The 19,929-nt window shown below is 43.3% G+C and overlaps 1 protein-coding gene across 1 annotated transcript; it reads left to right on the plus strand.

The window, feature by feature from the left end:
• Nucleotides 1–1,026: 1,026 nt before the first annotated feature.
• LOC130482100 (transmembrane protein 68-like) lies at nucleotides 1,027–19,634 on the plus strand. Its single transcript, XM_056854915.1, has 6 exons — nucleotides 1,027–1,297; nucleotides 7,370–7,534; nucleotides 10,765–10,958; nucleotides 12,147–12,207; nucleotides 17,128–17,267; nucleotides 19,524–19,634. Exons 1-6 carry the CDS (start codon nucleotides 1,027–1,029, stop codon nucleotides 19,632–19,634), a joined length of 942 nt encoding a protein of 313 aa, XP_056710893.1.
• The last annotated feature ends 295 nt before the right edge of the window (nucleotides 19,635–19,929 follow it).

Below are 19,929 nucleotides of genomic sequence, written 5' to 3' on the forward strand. Positions count from 1 at the left end.
AGTAATATTCCAAAAATATGTAGAAAATTATTCATGTACATGGTGACAGTGGCAAGAGGAACACATGCAGCAAAATGGAAGGCAGAGAAATACCCAGAGTGAATGGATGAGTAAATTAAATTAATGTGCGATTATGGCAAAACTGACACCCTTTATACATAATAGACCCATTTAAGAATGTCAATTAAAATGGAATCTTTTTTTATTATATAGTTGTAAATTAAGAATAACGTTAAATCAAAACAGAAGAGGAAAGATTTAAGTAATTATATGCTTCACAATAAATGTTATTATATATGAAGATACATTGAAAAGATAGAATAATCTAACTCAGAAAATTTAAATAGTAAGCGCCATACAAATTGTATGAATACGAATGTTTATGTTTTATGATTGTTTGTTTTGTGTATTGAAATAAAACCTTAAAACCTTTTTTTAAAGTCCAGTGCGGGCACTTATAGCTATTGCAGCTGCAGTTCCCATTTAATAGTGCTGCGGGGGGGGGGGGAGAGATTCAAGTTGGGGCCACAGTGTAGGGGGCGGAGGAGCTGCTTTCTCCCTATACCATTTTTCTGAGCCAAAACTGCACAGGGGACATTATTTCACCTGTTTGGGGGAGCACCATATGCACTGAATGCTTGCAAATAATGCTCCCCCAAAACCATTTTGGCTCAGGAAACAGCACAGGTGGCATAAGCCCCTGTTCCTCATGCCACAGTCCCGATCTTGCAGCACTTTTACATGAAGTCCCACCAAGAACTCACAGCTGCAATATATCCCTGTGGGCGGACTTCCATACATCAAAACATGTAGTTTGGCCCTAAGTGTCACTGAGCGCTCCACAAGGATTGCTGAATAAGTCTGTTGTTGTATATGCATACAAAAGTGTCCTATCTTCATCTGCAAGGTTGGAGGATATCAGTATGCACACATACATACACTGTCCTCCTAATTTAATGAATCTTGTTTTGTTCTTTCAGGCAGGGAACAATTACAAATACATCCTGTACTTCAGCACTGATCCTTATGATATACTCCAAGGATCTAGCTTACATATTTGAAGAATGGAGTGGAACAAAGTACTTTCAGGAATATTTTCTCCTGGGACTCTGCTGGTTGCTGACAGCATTTTTAGCAGTTCCTTTTGGGCTTTGCTGCTTTGTATACCTATCCGCTTTTATCATCCAGATCTTTGACAAGATTTCTCAATTAACAGGAAATTCATCCAACAAATTACAAAGAAAATGCCAATTTGTATTGGCGAACCTCTGGGATATCTTGGGGAAAATATGGCATGGTAAGCAAGGTTTTATTTTACAATTTATTGTTGTTAGACTTGCATCCAGGTGTTTTCTGAAACCAGCTGAAATGGCAAAAATGCATGGTTAGATTATACAAAACTAATTCCACATCTGTAGTTGGGACATAAAGTTTTATCCACAGAACTTTTTGCTTGAGATATTCCAGAAAATAATACAAACTGCTGGTATAACCCGCCCCACATTCTAGGTCACACTACTGATATGGACTTCAGCACTTTGCTTTCATAAAGTTAACAACACATTACAAACAAACATTCTCGCAAAATACAAAGATTGCCTTTTGCAGAGGAGCAAAAGCAGAAACATAATAGTTTCTTTCTTGTTCCTTTGCCAGTCTTTGCACCCAACAGAAGTATTAACAACAAACTACACAAGGAGTCATGAAAGGGGGGACAAATTGGAATTTTCCAATCTCTAAAAATCTCCCACTGTAGGATTCTTTAAACCTTTATGGGGTTGAATGGGCTGATTTCTCCCCATCCCTACTTTCCCTTTAATCGACACTTAGCTACTCGCAACATTCTTTTCGTTTTGGTGCATATTCAGTCCTCTTCAAACCATTTCTTGTTGGTTTTCCTTTAGTCTATGGAACTGAGACTGAGTTTATGGATTTAAAGTCACAGCTGCCAATTTTCCAGCTGGAGAACCAGTATCCCAAATCTTTAAACCAGGAGACAGAGAAAAGTCCCTAAAGGTCTGAATGGGAAAATTCAGCCCTACAGTGAAAACATCTGTGTAGCACTGGGCAGGGAGAATAGGGAAGAAGCCAACTTCTTGCTTGCCCTCAAACATCAGCACTCCAGGACAACTTCCTTATGGAACAATACATTTGCTCCATGCCATGGGGAAAGTGTTAGGAGCTTGCACCACTGATCAACAGAAATGCTGGCCTGACAGCAGTTTGTCCTATGGGCCTGAAGTTCCTGACTTGAGGATTTGAAGATGCAGTTGATTATTTCTTATGTTGTAAACCGTGGCCAGTCAACCCTACATGGGTCTTGCCCCATAGTTCTCCTCCATCAGATCCTATTTATTAGCCATAAGGTTTAAAACTGTCAGGCTGCAATTTTTCCAGGGGCAAGAAGCAGAGACAGGCCCTTTCAAACGTGAAGCTCAGAATTCAGCTCTGTAAGGCGGTGACCCCATAGGACTGGGGCAGAAGGGCACACAAGGGTTGCCAACCTCCTTTAGTCAATTTATAAAGTCATATTTAATGAAAGCTGGGACTTCACAGATTGTGGCAATAGATTGCTAGAATGTTAGTTTGCAATAGTGCAGTAGCAATTACAGATCAATTAAAAAAACGACGACAAGAAGACTGAGTCCAGTAGCACCTTAAAGACAAACAAGAGTTTTAAGGTATAAGCTTTTGAGAGTCAAAACTCTCTCATTGCTGCAGGGAAGCACAAACTTGCTTATGAACAGTACACACTTACATTCATGCTGTAGTTTAAAAAGCTATGTAAAAATAAAAGTTCAACCACCAGGGGGTTCCCAACTAGTAATGATCAGAGAGGTAATGCAAGCTTCTTATCAAAGTCACCCACACTTGGTGATCAGCAAGAATAGGACAGAGTATTTGTACATCTCTGGTCATTTGCTTCTGCTTAGTCTGGGTATTTGTTCTATTTCCCAACCACTTGTTTCCTCTCCTCCAGATTTAAATTCAGTTTCTTTGTTTACTTCTCCGTGTTTTGTCTTTTAGTATGACAAACATCCTTCTTGCTATGCCTCTTCCACACAATGGGCCAACTAGTGCTATCTTGTATCACCTTTTTATGTATTTATATGCCACCTTTCTGTTTAACAACAGCTCTGCAGGACAGCTGATAGTAAGTTAAAACGAAACATAATAAAAATAATAAATTATCTCAATAACCAGACTTAATAACCGATAAAATAATAAATCATCTCAATAACCAGATAATAATCAAGTAGCCAGCAAGCCCTAACATGAATGAAAACAGACTGAGATCCAAGCATTTTTTTTCTATCAATCATATTAACAATAGCTACAAAAATAACCGTTCATAGCATACAAAACTATCACTCTTCCATGATGGGTTATCTAAAAAGGAAGGTCATAATTTGTCTACAAAAAAGGAAAGAGGTTCTATTCAGAAGAGCATTACCAATGAGGTAACACCACTGAGAAGGTCCTTTTCCTCGTGACCACCCACAGTAGTTCTGCAAGTGGGAGTTCAGGAGCAGGTTTTCTGATGATTATGTAAACAGCTAAGCAGTTTCACACAGAGATAGTGAGACCTTCAAATATCTTGGTCGAAGACTGAAGAAGCTTCCCTTGAGGGGGGGCCAATAAGAACGTGTTGCCTTCAGGATCTGTTGTAGCTTCTGGATAAAGGCAGGCTTGTACAAAGTGCATTACTATAACCCAATGCAGAGGCTATCAAGGCACAGATGACAGTGGTTATCTCCATTTTTCTAGAGAGTGATGCAATTAGCATACCAGTGGAAACTGGTAAAAAGTGTTTCTAGCCACCTGCCACCTGATTACCGAAAGACAAACTGATCAAGAACATAAAGTGCAAACTTGATCATTAAGCAGGAATGCAACCCCACCCAAAACAGGCCAGATACCTGAATCAAAATTCTCTGTCTTCAGAACCTCCATTTTATATGGATTCTGCTTCAGTTTATTACTGAATCCATCAGTCTATCACTGATCCCAGTCACATGTTCAGAATTTTTACTGCATTGTATCTCTGCTTATGTTAAAACCTGTCTCAATATTTTTAAATATCTTCAAGTACTTGAGGGGCTGTCATATAGAGGATGGTGCCGAGTTGTTTTCTGTTGCCCAAGAAGGTTGGACTAGAACCAATGGGTTGAAAATAAATCAAAAGAGTTTCCGTCTAGACATTAGGAAGAATTTTCTAACAGTTAGAGCGGTTCCTCAGTGGAACAGGCTTCCTTGGGAGGTGGTAAGCTTTCCTTCCCTGGAGGTTTTTAAGAAGAGGTTAGATGGCCATCTGTCAGCAATGCTGAATCTATGACCTTAGGCAGATGATGAGAGGGAGGGCATCTTGGCCATCTTCTGGTCACTGGGGTGTGTCCGGGGGGAGGTAGTTGTGAATTTCCTGCACTGTGCAGGGGGTTGGACTAGATGACCCTGGTGGTCCCTTCTAACTCTATGATTCTATCTACCTTATCGGTGCCTGACTTTGTCCTTTATTGCGTCATTATTTTTCACATGAACTCTATTTCTCCTTAGTAAAAATGCATTTACTTATATAGCTCATTTAACTTGAGTCAGGTTTGATTCAAGACAGTAGCTAGTGTTTTATCATTGTATCCCATCAATGTGTCACATATTATGATGCCATCCATGAATACAATGACTCTTTTTACATAACTGAGTTCTATCATCTGCCTTCAGAATATCACAGAAACAGCTATCATTCCACATGGTAAAAACTAAAAACAGACTCTCCCAAAGCGTGTAATGATTGCCGTCAATTTAGCATTTTCATTTGTTAGACATATTTGCCCTAAACCTTAACACATCTAACTTATAAAATGTTCTGTCAGATTTGGGAGAGGGTCTCCAAATGTTAGAAATACATATTTTTCTCAGATCACATTTTCATTAAATGTTTTAAGATCTATGCAGATGGGTATTTCCCCATTTTTCTTGATGACTGGGACTACTGGAGTGCCCCAGGAGGTAAGCTTAGAAGTTTTCCACTCTATCATTGATTACAGTGCCACCTAGTGACTAAAGAATAAATTATAATATCGATGCAGCAAAGAACACAGGTGCAAATGTATCAGTCACTCAACCATTGGGATTGCACAGAACAACCATGGCATTAATAGAACTCTCCAGAATAAGACGTAGAACATTTCCAAAGGTCACTTAGAAACAATTTGTAGCAACCTTCTGCAACAACAAAAACAAATACCAGGGGGCTGTAGTTCCCAAAAGTTTAAATCTCTCCAGTTGGAGATCTGCATGAAGAGAGACTTATCTCTTCCTCTCATACCTCACTGTTCCCTTTTTCTACTGAGAAAACCAGGCAAAGTGTATGCCCAGCCACATGCATTAGGCCAACAAACATTTATCATTTCAATTGTTCTCTTGAACATAACATTACTGTAATCTCATCGCAAGCAAAGTATTCTATTTTTTTTGCGGAACCATGTTTGAGAGCTTTACTGAAGATGAGCTATAATCAATCTCATTAACCAGCATTATTGGGAGCAACTAAGAATTCAAGGTGCCATGAGAATATTGATCTCAATCTTCAGAACATTTTCCCCAAATTACCATAATGATTGCTCTAAATTTCTCTGTGACCCTATCAATGAAAAATCATAGCACCAGCTACTAAGCATCTTGGAAATAATATGAGAGACAGGTAAAGTTAATAATTTATGTGATGAGAAAATCAACACTAATTTATATTTTGCCTGTCTAGTTGTGCTGTGCATGTAGGACATACCGTATTTCTGCAAATGCTATCCTGGAGCTTCTGGATTTTATCCTCCTGTCTAGTAACTTTTTTTTCATCCAGAACCATTTCTCAATATCATTATTGCCAAAATGCCCCATGACTAGGGACTCCTTCCTTCGCACTATTTGCCCTATCTGGATAGCATGATATGTCCACAATACAGGCAAAGAACATATTACATATTCATAGGATAACCAGGTCTTCATCCAAGAGTCCCTTCCACAATAAGATACAATACGATAAAGTTTATTGTTTGCAGCTGAAGGCCATTACAATCTGTCATATAAAACTAAGTCATAAATGATAATATTAAAACAGTCTGACCAAAAAATGCTAGTCATTAAATGCATTAAAAGCCCTGATTAAATTTTCTTGGCTGCTAAGGCCAAGAGTGATCTGAGTCTGTCAGATCCTAGTCTGGTGACATTCTAACAGTGGAGGAATGCATGCAGTAGATCACTCTAGGAGCCTGTAGGACTGGTACTATTTAATGTGTTCATAAATTATATGAGTCAATGGTGAGCCATAAAGCAGATAAATTTGTAGATGGCACCAAAGTATTCAGGGTGGTGAAAACCAAAGTGAATTGCGAAGAACACCAAGAGGATCTCTCCAAATTGGGTAAGAGAACACAAATATGGCAAACGAACTTCAGGGTAAGTATTTATAAAAGTATAAAAGTAAATATTTAAACAATGATGCACACTGAGGGGAAAATCCTAACTTTTATAAATATTAACGCACACATGAAGACCAAAGTTTTTGGGACTAATCAGGAAAAAGATCTTGGGCTCAGTATAAATGTTCTTAGTATTGATGAAAATTGAAAAAAATACTATTCTGGAAAAGGTGAAGAAAAGGAAAACAAAAATGACTAAAAGATTGTAATGTGAAGTGTCGGATGCTATTTTTTTTTGGGGGGGGAGGCAATTAAGGGGGAACTGCAGCAATTATATATGGTATGGAGTATGTGAATAAAAAGATCCCCTCACCCCTGAACTCAGGGATATGAAATGAAGATTCAATACAGCAAAAAAGTACTTTGTCAGTCAACACATAATGATCTTATATATTGCACTGTGATATATCATCTATTGATAGATGTTACAGAGTGGGACTTTCTGCTACGGCCCCCGGATCCCCCCCTCCAGTTTTACTCCTATGGATCACTGGACCCACAGCAATGGAAAAGGGGGCAAAGTTGGAGTCTTCAGTGAGACAGGAAAATTGGCACAAACAGAAATGCCATTCTGTTCGAGGAAGAGCATGGTTGGATACAGGCCATTGCCATTAACTTAAATAACTTTAGAAGATCAGAAAAAAAACGAATAGATCAATGCCTATTAATTGTAATGGCTAAACAGAACCTCCATATTGCTTTAACTTCCATGCCCAACTAGTAGGTTTTCTAACGACCACTATGGAGAACAAGATTCTGGACAAGATGAACTTTTATTTCATCCAGCAGGGCATTTCTTATGCACTTATTTCCTAGGAACATAACTTCTTGTGACACCAAGTCTTATGACACTCATATATTAATAACATTATTCTGCTTTGTATTCAAAACAGGTTATGAGCTACATGGTCTAGAAAATATACCAGACGGACCAGCTCTTATCATTTATTACCATGGTGCATTTCCTGTAGACTACATTTTTTTCATATCAAGGCTCTTACTTCAGATGAAGATCACTTGTCATACAGTGGTTGATCGTTTTCTCTTTAAAACACCAGGTGATAACAATTAGTTAATTCTCTAAAGATGACAGGCTGAGGAAGCATGTCAAAAACGTTTGGGTCCAGCAAGATGGGTACCGTATATACCCGTGTATAAGCCGACCCACGTATAAGCCGAGGTGCCTAATTTCTCCCCAAAAATGGGGAAAAATTAGGCACCCGCGTATAAGCCGAGGGTCGGCTTATAACTCCCCCCCCCGCAGGCTTACCTGACCGGCTCCTGGCGGCGAAAAGCTGCGCGGGCCCGGTGGGGGCGGCTTTCCTGCAGCCGCTGGAGGCCGCCCCCAGGCCGCTCCGGGTGGCGGAAAGCGGCACGGGCCCGGCAGCCTCCCAGGCAGGCCTCGCTGGCCACTCCCAGGCCACTCCCAGCGAGCGGGCCGCCGCCGGCGGTGGCAGGGGGGGCGGCAGCGGGGGGGGCGGCGGCGAGGCTGGCCTGGGAGCAGGCAGGCCCCGCTGGCCGCTCCCAGGTGAGCGGGCCGCCGGTGGTGGCGGGGGGGGGGCGGCGGCGGCGAGGCCTGCCTGGGAGCAGGCAGGCCCCGCTGGCCGCTCCCAGGCCGCTCCCAGGCGAGCGGGCCGGCGGCGGCGGGGGGGGGCGGTGGCGGGGGGGGGCAGTGGCGAGGCCTGCCTGGGAGCAGGCAGGCCCCGCTGGCCGCTCCCAGGCCGCTCCCAGGCAAGCGGGCTGGCGGCGGCGGGGGGGGGGCGGGGGGGGGGCGCGGCGGCGAGGCCTGCCTGCTCCCAGGCAGGCCCCGCTGGCCGCTCCCAGGCTGCAGGAAGGCGAGCGGGGAGGCGGCGGGGGCGGCGGCGAGGCCTGCCTGGGAGCAGGCAGGCCCTGCTGGCCGCTCCCAGGCGAGTGGGCCGGCGGCGGGGGGGGGGGCGGGGTGTGTGTGGGGGGGCGGCCGCGAGGCCTGCCTGGTCTCAGGCAGGCCCCGCTGGTCGCTCCCAGGCCGCGGGAAGGTGAGCGGGCCGGCAGCGAAGGATGGCTGCAATGGTAAGTTTCCCTCCCCCCTTCTCCCCCCTCCCCTCCCCTACCGTATTGACCCGCGTATAAGCCGAGTTGGCTTTTTTCAGCCCTTTTTTTGGGCTGAAAAACTCGGCTTATACGCGAGTATATACGGTACTCTTTGGTAGTTCTGAAATTCAGTAGCAACTCAGCATATGAAGAATTGCAGTTTAAGAATGGCGTAACCACATGCTTTCTCTTCTGTTCAGTTACTCAATTGATAGTGAGAATATTCCCAACAGCGACATCTGAAATCACATCAAAATGCAAACGTCAAGTTTACTGAATTGTTCTACTTATTTTCTTTTTTAAATATAAAATTATAGACCGACCAACCACAAGCACTGGGTGTGAGTTTCTTGAACAACAGCTCCTCATACCACAATGGCAAACTGTTCTTAACACTGAGGGCTCTTTCAAAGCAGATTGTGATATGGTATGGTTTGTGATACATCATTCAAAAGTCAAAAATCCTTTTAGTGCTCAAGCACTTGGGCACGTCTTAAATAGTCCTTTGGATCCTGACTTTTAAGCATGCATTCACATAACCATTTTATAAATGCATATCATTTTTATCAGACATCACGAAGACAAGTAGTTGACTTCGTTTTTATTTAAATATAATGTTTTAATTAATGGTCAGCCAATCTTTCATAGTTTTTGGGGCTGAAAAGCAAATATCAGGACTCAACAACAACAAAAGAATTCTTGTCAAAACATTTTTTGTTAGAGCCAGTGATCTGTGGTTATAAGTGTTGCAGATCTTTCCCTTGTTCCCCTCCTCCAACCATCCTTTCTGGCCTCAGGAAAGTTTGATTCCTGTGGTAACAGAAGGAGGAAGATGAAAATCAATCCTTCTGCTTCCTCAGTGCAGCCCCCTGATTTACACAACTGTTAATTCACACAAATGGAAAGGACTGCTGGGTGGGGACAAGCTAAAAATCTGCATCCACCCACATATTCCATTGATGGATCACTAGATCCAACCTATTCCTAATATCCACTAAGCTCCATCTTCCTTTTCTGCGGTAACTCTATTCTGGCTGATTTGAAAGAACAAAAAAAGAGAGGCCATTTTCCTACCTATTAAAAGCCAGCAGCAGCTGACAGTAGAGTCCTTGAATTCTTACTTCTACTGATGCAGCACTATTTTCCATTGCAAAGATCTGCAGTGCAGCATATTCTTCTGGTGCTAGATTCTTCTGTTCATCAGTGTTCTTCAATCAGCAAAAAAAACCACCTAACGCCAGAGACGAGCGCTGCACTGCCTCTTCAATGGAAAAACAAGGGCACAAACAAAAGTAAGGCTTAGGATCCGAGCCTATACATATTTTTAAAAATTATATTCTACATCTCTTTCATTCAATCTGGCTTTTAATTAAGTACATTAAAACATAAGAACAATAAAGCACTGTTCCCCAACATCTCAATTGAACACTGAGCAATAGAAAAGGCTTGCAGGAATGCGCTTGAGGCTTTATAAAAAGCCACTGTTGAATTGTGGATTATATTATTACTGGTTATATTGTTATTAACTAAGCAGGCATTGAATCTGTGAGACTATGGCAATTTATGTATGGGAGGTTTTGACTTGGATTTGCCGCGCTCTAGATGCACATTTTCCCCATCCAAATTCTCAACACTCAAAATAAGCTCCCGCCCTACAGAGTTTTGAGAATTCATATGGGAAAAATGTGCATCTAGAGCACGGCAAATCCAAGGCAAAACCTTCCATGCATAAATGGCCATTGTCCATCTTCCTTGCTCCAGCTTGATCTTCCACTGCTTAGAGCTAAGCCAGTCCTTGTCAGCCCCTCTCTGGCTTTTAAAGGCCAGCCTAAAGAGAGGTGAGTCCTTCCACAGCTTCCTAGCTCTCACAGTGGGTTAGGCCTTCCCCCAAGATATAGACAGACAATTGTTCAGCTTCATCCTTCACTATTTTAATTCCACAACTCTCCTTGCCTCTAACAGGAAAGAATTCCTTTACCCTGTCAATCAGCAAGGCAATATTAGCCTCAACTGAGCTGTCAACAGGATTCCTGTCATGGCCGGATTATGGCCACTTAGCTGGGCTACTACCTGGCCCTCCAGCAGCTCAGTTCCACCCATTTTGGGAGTTGAGGGGACCTCCCCATCCCCAAGATAAATGTTAGTGCTGCATTGTAGAAGACTTCTCCTTAATATACCATGTTTCACTGTTCTGATTATAGATGCTATATTTTTACAGGCTTTAGAAGACTTCTAGAAGCATTATATATGTTTACTGGTATGAAGAAAGATTGTCTCTCTTTACTGAAAGATGGCAATTTGATGTCTATTGCACCAGGCGGGACACGAGAAGCCCTCTTTAGTGATGAAACCTATAAAATTATGTGGGGCAACCGTTTAGGATATGCTCAAGTTGCCATAGATGCAAAAGTGGTGAGTATGAAGAAATATATGCTGGAGCAACAAATATATGGGGGAGCGGTGGAGTCTGATCTGGAGAACCGGGTTTGATTCCCAACTCCTCCACATGAGTGGCGGAGGCTAATCTGGTGAACTTGATTTGTTTCCCAACTCCTACACATGAAACCAGCTGGGTGACCTTGGGCTAGTCACATTCTCTCAGCCCCACCTGCCTCACAGGGTGTCTGTTGTGGGGAGGGGAAGGGAAGGTGATTGTCAGCCGGTTTGAGTCTCCCTTAAGTGGTAGAGAAAGTCGGCATATAAAAACTGACTCTTCTTATTCTTCTTATATCTTCCACAAAGTCCCTCAGTAAGAATGGTACCTTGTCAATGGGAGTGACATACTCCCTTATATTCTTCATATTTCTAGATAGCAGTTCTCCTTTGATCTGTCCCTAATCCCTTCAGTCAACTATTCCCAGTCACAGAGTCACTGTTACATGTGTGTGTGTTAAGTGCCGTCAAGTCGCTTCCGACTCATGGCGACCCTATGAATGAAAGTCCTCCAAAATGTCCTATCTTTGACAGTCAGTAAAGGAGTTTCCTCTCCCTTATACATTCATACTACTATGGTCTGGTAAAAATTTGTAGTAAGGAGCCCACACATGGTAGCACAACCATAGGCTGTCTCATCCAGGGCATGGAAGTAACTATGGACTTTGCCAATCTCATGTGATTTCTTATAAATATTAGCATATTCACATGGGATGGAGCTATTTAAGTCTACTCTGGTAACATAAGAACAGGTCCTACATTTCTAATCAATTTACATTTTCTGCAGCCTCCTAACTGCTTGAATTGTTGGTTCTCATAGGTTATCCGGGCTGTGTAACCGTGGTCTTGGTATTTTCTTTCCTGACGTTTCGCCAGCAGCTGTGGCAGGCATCTTCAGAGGAGTAACACTGAAGGACAGTGTCTCTGTGTCAGTGTCAGAGACACTGTCCTTCAGTGTTACTCCTCTGAAGATGCCAGCCACAGCTGCTGGCGAAACGTCAGGAAAGAAAATACCAAGACTACGGTTACACAGCCCAGATAACCTACGAGAACCAATGAACTCTGACCGTGAAAGCCTTCGACAATATGCTTGAATTGTGTTTTAATACAGGGAAAACTAAGATGATGCCTACATGCTCACATTTCCCCTCTTTCTCTCTCTTTTAGCCTATTATTCCTATGTTTACACAGAATATCCGTGAGGGATACAAGACGCTAGGATTTATACGTAAGATATCCTGTGTTTCATCTTAACTTTCATTAGTGTTGTGTTTTTATATCAACAGGACTCCAGTCTGCTTCATACTGTATAGCAACTAGTCAATTCTTGCTTTTGTTTTCCATTTGACCGCTGAGAGTGGAGTATTTTTCAATTCTGCCAGAGTTGTGTGAAAAAAGGTGTATCCATTTCTAGCTGTGGGCCTTTTAAAACTAAAAATGACAAGGAATTTCATTTACTGTCAGTTGTCCCACATTTGTATCTCACACACTATCTCCATCAACAATTCTTATCAGCGCTTAACTAGTCATTACGGGAGTTTCATGGCTGCCAATGACACTAACTGCATATTGCCTAACATCTTTCTAATAACATATAACAAGGGAAACTTGTGATGACATTTCCCTGCCCTGAGAATCAATGGGAATGGGGATGTTAAAAGATAAGGCTGGACTTTGCATCATCCATTAATCTTCCATATATATGAGGTTTCTAAATATTTTGTTTGCCTCTTGTTAATTCATTCAGAATTGCTTTGAAATTTCATTAGCAAAAATTTCACTTTCCTATGCATGGTACACTGCTACATTACTAAAAACGTTAAACACTTCTCTCTCTCTCACTACAAAGGGTACACTCTCTCACTACAAAGGCTTAGTAGAGTTGCCAACTTCCAGGTGATGGCTGGAGATCTCCCACTATTACAACTGATCTCCAGGCAACAGAGATCAGTTCACTTGGAGAAAATGGCCAGGTTGGAAGGTGGACTCTATGACATTATTCCTATTTAAGTCCCTCCCCTCCCCAAACCAATTCCTCCTCAGGCTCCACCCCCAAAATCTCCAGGTATTTCCCAACCCAGAACTGGCAATCCTATGGCTTAGAGGTGTGCATTCACATATACCCAAGCAAAATTTATATCTGAAATTAGGTGTCTGGGGCTGGCTCAGGGATACCCAAAATGATGCAAAGTACTCCCAAAATTCTGGGAGTAACAAACAATTATCTCCTGGAATTTCAGGGAGGTGCAGGAGTAGGGAGAAGACAAGAGGAAGCTGGCCAGGGAAACTGTTATTAGACCAAAGAGTTGCTGGCTAACAGTTGATGGCCAGGTAGACCTAGGGCTGTTGAAATTTTTTTTTGGTAAAATACAGATTCGGCAAAATTCGGCCCGTTTTAATTCAGGAAATGCAGAAGTCCGAACTCCCCTGATTCGGATCCGTGGAATTCGGCGCCAAGTTCTGAGTTCGGGGAAAAATTCGGCCGAATAAAGCCATTAAAAACGCATTCGTGCCTTTCTGCGGCTCCAGGGGGCATTTTTGGGGGTAGAGGTCCAAACATGTCAGGGTAGCTTGAGGGGACCCTTCTTGTAAGAACCCCCAAGTTTTGTAAAGATTGGGTCAGGGGGTCCCGAGATATGGGGCCTGGAAGGGGTCACCCCCCCAAAATCGCCCACAGGAATAAAGCCACTTAAAGCACATTGGCGGCATTCCGCGGCTCCGGGGGGGCATTTTGGGGGGTAGAGGTCCCAAACTTTCAGGGTAGCTTGAGGGGACCCTTCTCTCAAGAACCTCCAGGCTTTGTAAAGATCGGGTCAGGGGGTCCCAAGATATGGAGCCTGGAAGGGGTCGCCCCCCCAAAATCACCCACAGGAATAAAGCCACTTAAAGGACTTTGGCGGCATTCCGCGGCTCTGGGGGGCATTTTTTTTGGGTAGAAGTCCCAAACTTTCAGGGTAACTTGAGGGGGCCCTTCCTGCAAGAACCCCCAAGTTTTGTAAATATTGGGTCAGGGGGTCCCAAGATATGGGGCCCGGAAGGGGTCACCCCCCAAAAAATCATCCACAGGAATAAAGCCACTTAAAGCACATTGGTGGCATTCCATGGCTCCGGGGGGCATTTGGGGGGAGGGTAGAGGTCCCAAAATTTCAGGGTAGCTTGAGGGGACCCTTCTTGCAAGAAGCCTCAAGTTTTGTGAAGATTGGATCTGAGGGTCCAAAGATATGGGGCCCGGAAGGGGTCGCCCCACCCATCTGCTCAGCCGGGGATCTGGCTGCCTCGGCAGTTGGGCCGTACCATTACGCTGGCCCGGGGGAATGAAGCCATTAAAAGGGATGTACTAAAAGGAATGACAAGTCAGCCCATTGGAAACAATGGGAGAGGCTGCCCAGCCCATTGAAGATAATGGGAGAGGGGAATGTCGGTTGACTTGCATTGACTCCATTGAAAATACATTACAGGGGATGCATTAAACGAATGACAGGCTAGCCCATTAGAAACAACAGAAGCGGCTGCACAGCCCATTGGAAACAATAGCAGCCAGCCAGAAAGAGACTCACTGACCCACAGTTAACTCCAGACGAAGTTAGCAACCAATGAAAACAGGAGAAAGCACAGTCCCACACAGAGGCAATCAAACCCACCCCACTTTGGCTTCCCTCCTCTCTCTCTCACACACACACACAGAATCTGCTTCCCCTCCCCCCACACAGGAAAAATGTTATAGATAAAAGCCCCAAAATGGGTCAAACCGTGGATGTCTTCTGTCCCAGCAGAAGCAGGCCAGCAGCAGCTGCTCAGGATCTCTCACGACTCTCTGGCCATTTATGCATGGGAGGTTTTGCCTTGGATTTGCCGCTCTGTAGAGATGCACATTCAGGATCGCCTGATCCCATTCATCTCAATGGGCAGTTGGGAGGGGACCCCATATCTCGGGACCCTCGGATCCAATCTTCACAAAACTTGAGGATTCTTGCAAGAATGGTCCCCTCAAGCTACCCTGATAGTTTGGGACCTCTACCCCAAAAAATGTGCCCCGGAGCCACGGAATGCCGCCAAAGTGCTTTAAGTGGCTTTATTCCTGTGGGTGATTTTGGGGGGGGGCGACCCCTTCGGGCCCCATATCTTGGGACCCCCTGACCCAACCTTTACAAAACCTGGGGGTTCTTGAGAGAAGGGTCCCCTCAAGCTACCCTGAAAGTTTGGGACCCCTACCCCCCAAAATGCCCCCCGGAGCCGCGGAATGTCGCCAATGTGCTTTAAGTGACTTTATTCCTGTGGGCAATTTGGGGGGGCTACCCCTTCCGGGCCCCACATCTTGGGACCCCCTGACCCAGTCTTTACAAAACTTGGGGGTTCTTGCGAGAATGGTCCCCTCAAGCTACCCTGAAATTTTTGGACCTCTGCCCCCAAAAATGCCCCCCTGGAACCGTGGAATGCTGCCAATGTGCACACGCACCCCCCCACGGGGATCTCTCTCACACACAAACAGACACTCTCTCTTTCTCTCCCCGGGCCGTGCAGCAGCTGGGCGCATACACTCAACCACGACTGATTGGCCAGAAGAAGACCCAGCTTGGCCACCGATTGGCCACAGGAGAATGCTGCTAGTTGCTTACTAACTGACGGTTATGCTGCTGATTCGGAGACCCCAAATTTGCCGAATTTATTCAGCAGTCGCCCCGAACTCGCCGAATTCGGCACATCGTTTTCCCGTCTTTTTTTAGTTCAGTACCATCCGAACTGAAAACCGCTGAATCGGGGGAAATTCGGCTGTTTATTCGGTTCGACGAACTGAATCGCCAGCCCTAGGTAGACCTGGCTTCCACCTATGGCCCTGTAAATTTTAAAAGAGAAAAAACCAAACTGGCCCTAGGCTTACCATGCCTGGATTCTCCCTGCTGGAAGCTTTTCCCTATCACTAGCAATGGAAGCAGCAGATCCTGCACCATGGCTAGAAAATGGCGAGTGGGCTAGAAGGCTCTGGAACTTCCGCCATTTCTTTCCCTGTCACTGGGGAAAGACTTTTTATTTATTTATTTAAATCAGAAATTGAATAGTGTTATATTGATAGCACAGTACTCTTACCAGGTTCTCTGAATTCCCAGCTTTCATTAAAAGAAAGAGATAAGCCTCTCGCTCCTTCCATTGCAGAGATACCCTTATTTTTATATCTTTGCAATGAAAGGAGCTACTTTAAAAATATCTTGGTTGGCTTCCTAGTTTTTCATCTTTCCTTTCCCACTCCTGTTGCCTGAGGGGGGGAACATAATGAAAAAATGTCCCTAAATTTTAGGACCCCCACCAAAATGCCCAGAAAAAAACCCTAAACCAGTAATAACACTTCTGAAAAATCAGAATAACAAAAATAATGTGTGTGTAAAGTTCCGTCAAGTCACAGCTGACTACCCAAATTCCAGATCCAAAATTATTACAATTTTTTTTGAAGTACACATCTCCATCTTTTTGAAGTACACATTACCGAAACAAACCATTGTAACGCAAAGCCTCCATTCCTTACCAGGTGCAAATTTTCTAGACTTATACCTCGCCAGCATGCAGTGCTTTCACTTGATGCTTACCTAGTGTGTCCCCAGGGGTTGGAAAGGTTGTCTCAACTTTGCACTTGCACAGAATTCTGATGTGTAGGATAAGGCCCTATTTAAACCAAAAAAAAAAAACAATTCTCTCTGCTAATTTGCATTATGACAGAAGCCATTAACAGGATGCATTGATTGTACTTCTCTTACTTCATCTGAAAATTGTGTCCCTTTTCAAGACCACTCTCCTCTGCACTCACAAATTGTTTTAATTTCCCCCCGAATAAATCTTCAGTGTGGTTGTGCACATGTTTACTCTGAACTGCTAAGTTTCAAGGGCAATGTTGATCAAGAAGCATTTGGGAAGCATCCCTAGTAAATGCTGAAGATATTTTTACACATTGCATTAATAGAGTGATGCTTGGGGAGGGGAGACAGGTTCATCAAAGCCACATGTTCCAACAATGTCTAGTTAGGGTCCTCTTTTGCCAGTATAATTTCACTTAAGAGACTTGCAAATTTAAGTATTAACTCAAAAACTCTCTCTTGGTACATAAGCTACCCAATTTAATCTTAAATTAAATAAAATATTCTACCCGATTTACACACAGGAGCACTGAAATGGCTGTATGAATATAGCCGGTTGCCACTGGTTCCTATATATGGAGGGTATCCAGTCAAATTGCGCACATACCTAGGAGAACCAATTCCATATGATCCAAATATAACTGCTGAACAGCTAGCAGAAAAGGTAAGTTGACACTCTTCTTGGGGAGGGGCTGTAGCTCAGTGGTAGAGCATCTGCTTGGCATGCAGAAGGTCCCAGGTTCAATCCCCAGCATCTTCAGTTAAAGGAACTAGGCAAGTAGGTGATGGTGAAAGACCCTGGATGCTGGCCTGAGACCCTGGAGAGCCGCTGCCAGTCTGAGTAGACAATACCAACTTTGATGGACTACGGGTCTGATTCAGTATAAGGCAGCTTCATGTGTGTTCTTGAAAAAGGTTTGGGAAGACATTGCCAGCCTCTGAAACTCTTCATGAAAACTTTAGAGTATAAATCCAAGTACAGATATGGTTCTACTTGGTGTTCCTGGGCAAGTTATTCTTTTTTCAGGCTGTTTCTCACCTATCAAATAATAATGGTGTTGTTGTAAACATGAATGAAATAATGATATTGAAGACCTTTGTAAAAATGCATTATACATGCTATACAAGCAGCCGTGTTGAAGCAGTGCCAGAAAGTTGGCTGTAACTGAGGGCTGGTCTCCTTGAACACACCAGAGAGGTTGTGAGAAGCCATTAGTGTTGTTACAGGGAGTAGATTCCACCCCCCCAGAAAATCACTTTTCTGTATACTCTTTTTGACGACAGAGGAATTTTTCTTTCATTTCTCCTTGTTTTCTGTTATACCACTATATCCCCTTGTGTAACTTCAGACCCTGCTGGGATTGCCGCTATCTGATGAAGGAAGCTTTGATTCTCAAAAGCTCATACCCCCAAAATCTTGTTGGTCTCCAAGGTGCTACTGGACTTGAATCTAGCTCTTCTACTGCAGACCAACAGTCTATCCTATGAAAATGTCTGCAGGATTTTTGCTGACGTTACATACCAAAGGGTGCTCTAGCAGGAGGGTAGGAAGGTTTGGGAAGACATTGCCTGCCTCTGAATATCTGCAGAATGGAATTCTGAAATTTTGTAGATACTGACATCCTGCCCCTCCTTCCTTTGAATATCATTTTTAATCAAAATGGAGTTTATTTGAAACGGACTCCAACCCCCCCCCCCCCCACAAAAGTAAAAGAAACTGATAGTTGGACTTCCAGGGAGAAAATGGGAAAAGAGTAACTGATAGGATTCCCCTTAAAAACACCAGAAGTCATCAACTGTCTTCCACCCCTGGCCCAAACAATCAACTGGTTGCTGGGTGTGGGGAGAAGGTGTCTGGCTCCACCAGCAAAGGGTAGGAGGAAAGGCTCATCTACATTGGCTCCCAAGCTGTTTCTGGACACAATTTAAACTGCTAATGTTGACCTTCAGAGCCTTATATGGTTTGGGATCAATCATCTACTCCCTTATGAACTTGCCTGACCACTATAGTCAGCTAATGGAAACCCTGTTTTGGGTGCCCCCACCTTCTGAGATTAGGTGGGTGGCAGCTCAGAAAAGGGCCTTCTCAGTCATGGAAACATTAATTGTTTTTCTGATATATTTTTGTTGTCGATGGAGGTGGTTTTAAAGGTTTAATGTGTGATTTTATTATGTATGTTTCAGTGTGTTAGCCACCTTGATGGCCCTTTTGAGGGCAGACAGGTGAGATATACATTTTGTAAAGTAAAAGAAATATATAATTAAAATAAAATAGGTAATAAATGTTAACCAAGTAGGAAATGCAGAACATTTAGTCCAATTGATGAAAATATTCAGGGTTTGAACCAGAATCTGGTAGAATTCTCTCACTTTTTCTCCTCCTTCATGCACTGGTCCTGCAGGTGGAATTCTTTGGAGCTGGCCCCTTTCAACTGTAGATCTCTTTCTGTGTTTGGACTGCATAAATGGAACATTTGCACATATACAACAGTGTACAATGAGCACAGTTTCCACAATGCCCAATGCTATTCAAAATAACGGTGCTGTAAGTTCAAAATGGAGCTTGCAGAGGACTCCAAATCCCAGTCTGTCTGCACCCCCTTTCTTTTAAACATGCAGGTGGGACCAAATTGGAGTCCCTGCCTTCAGGCCTGCTGGCCCCACTCACCCTCTCTAAGTCTTGCAACTAACTAAAGGGAATGGTGCTACAGAAAGCAGCGTGAGTCACCTGGATGAGATTTAATTTTGGGGACAATTGATCAGAGTCCTTCTATTCCCTCCCCCTCTTCTACCCAGGCCCAATAAATATCCCACTTATGGCCAAGAGGTCAACTTCCTTATGCTGTTTTAAAAGTAGGAGTAAAATAATAATGGTGTCATTGCCTGTCCTTTGCAATTTATGTTTTTTTCTTCTTTCTAGACAAAGACTGCCATCCAGGATTTAATAAACAAACACCAAAAACTACCAGCAAATACAGGAAGAGCTCTACTGGAACGATTTGGTGGCAATGGCAAGAAAAAAACAAAATAAAAGTTGAAATAAAACTATATTTAAGGTGGCATGGTATGGTATGCCATTGTACCTGCCAAAATGGGTTTACAAATTCATATTAAGAGGAAAATATATGTGCTTAGAAATTTTACTAGAAAGTACAGATGTTGTGAGTTTTCTAAACCTCCTAAATCAGCATTTCTGTCTTGCACAGACATGATCTGATCCTTCATCAACTTTAAATTTCTTGTTTCTCATCAGGTTTGTTATGTGTGTATTTATACTATTGGACGATCAGGGTGAAATTTTAGCCTTTATCTCTATTTACCTTGGG

Source organism: Euleptes europaea, chromosome 8 (genome assembly GCF_029931775.1).
Source record: "Euleptes europaea isolate rEulEur1 chromosome 8, rEulEur1.hap1, whole genome shotgun sequence".
Taxonomy (NCBI): Eukaryota; Metazoa; Chordata; class Lepidosauria; order Squamata; family Sphaerodactylidae; genus Euleptes; species Euleptes europaea.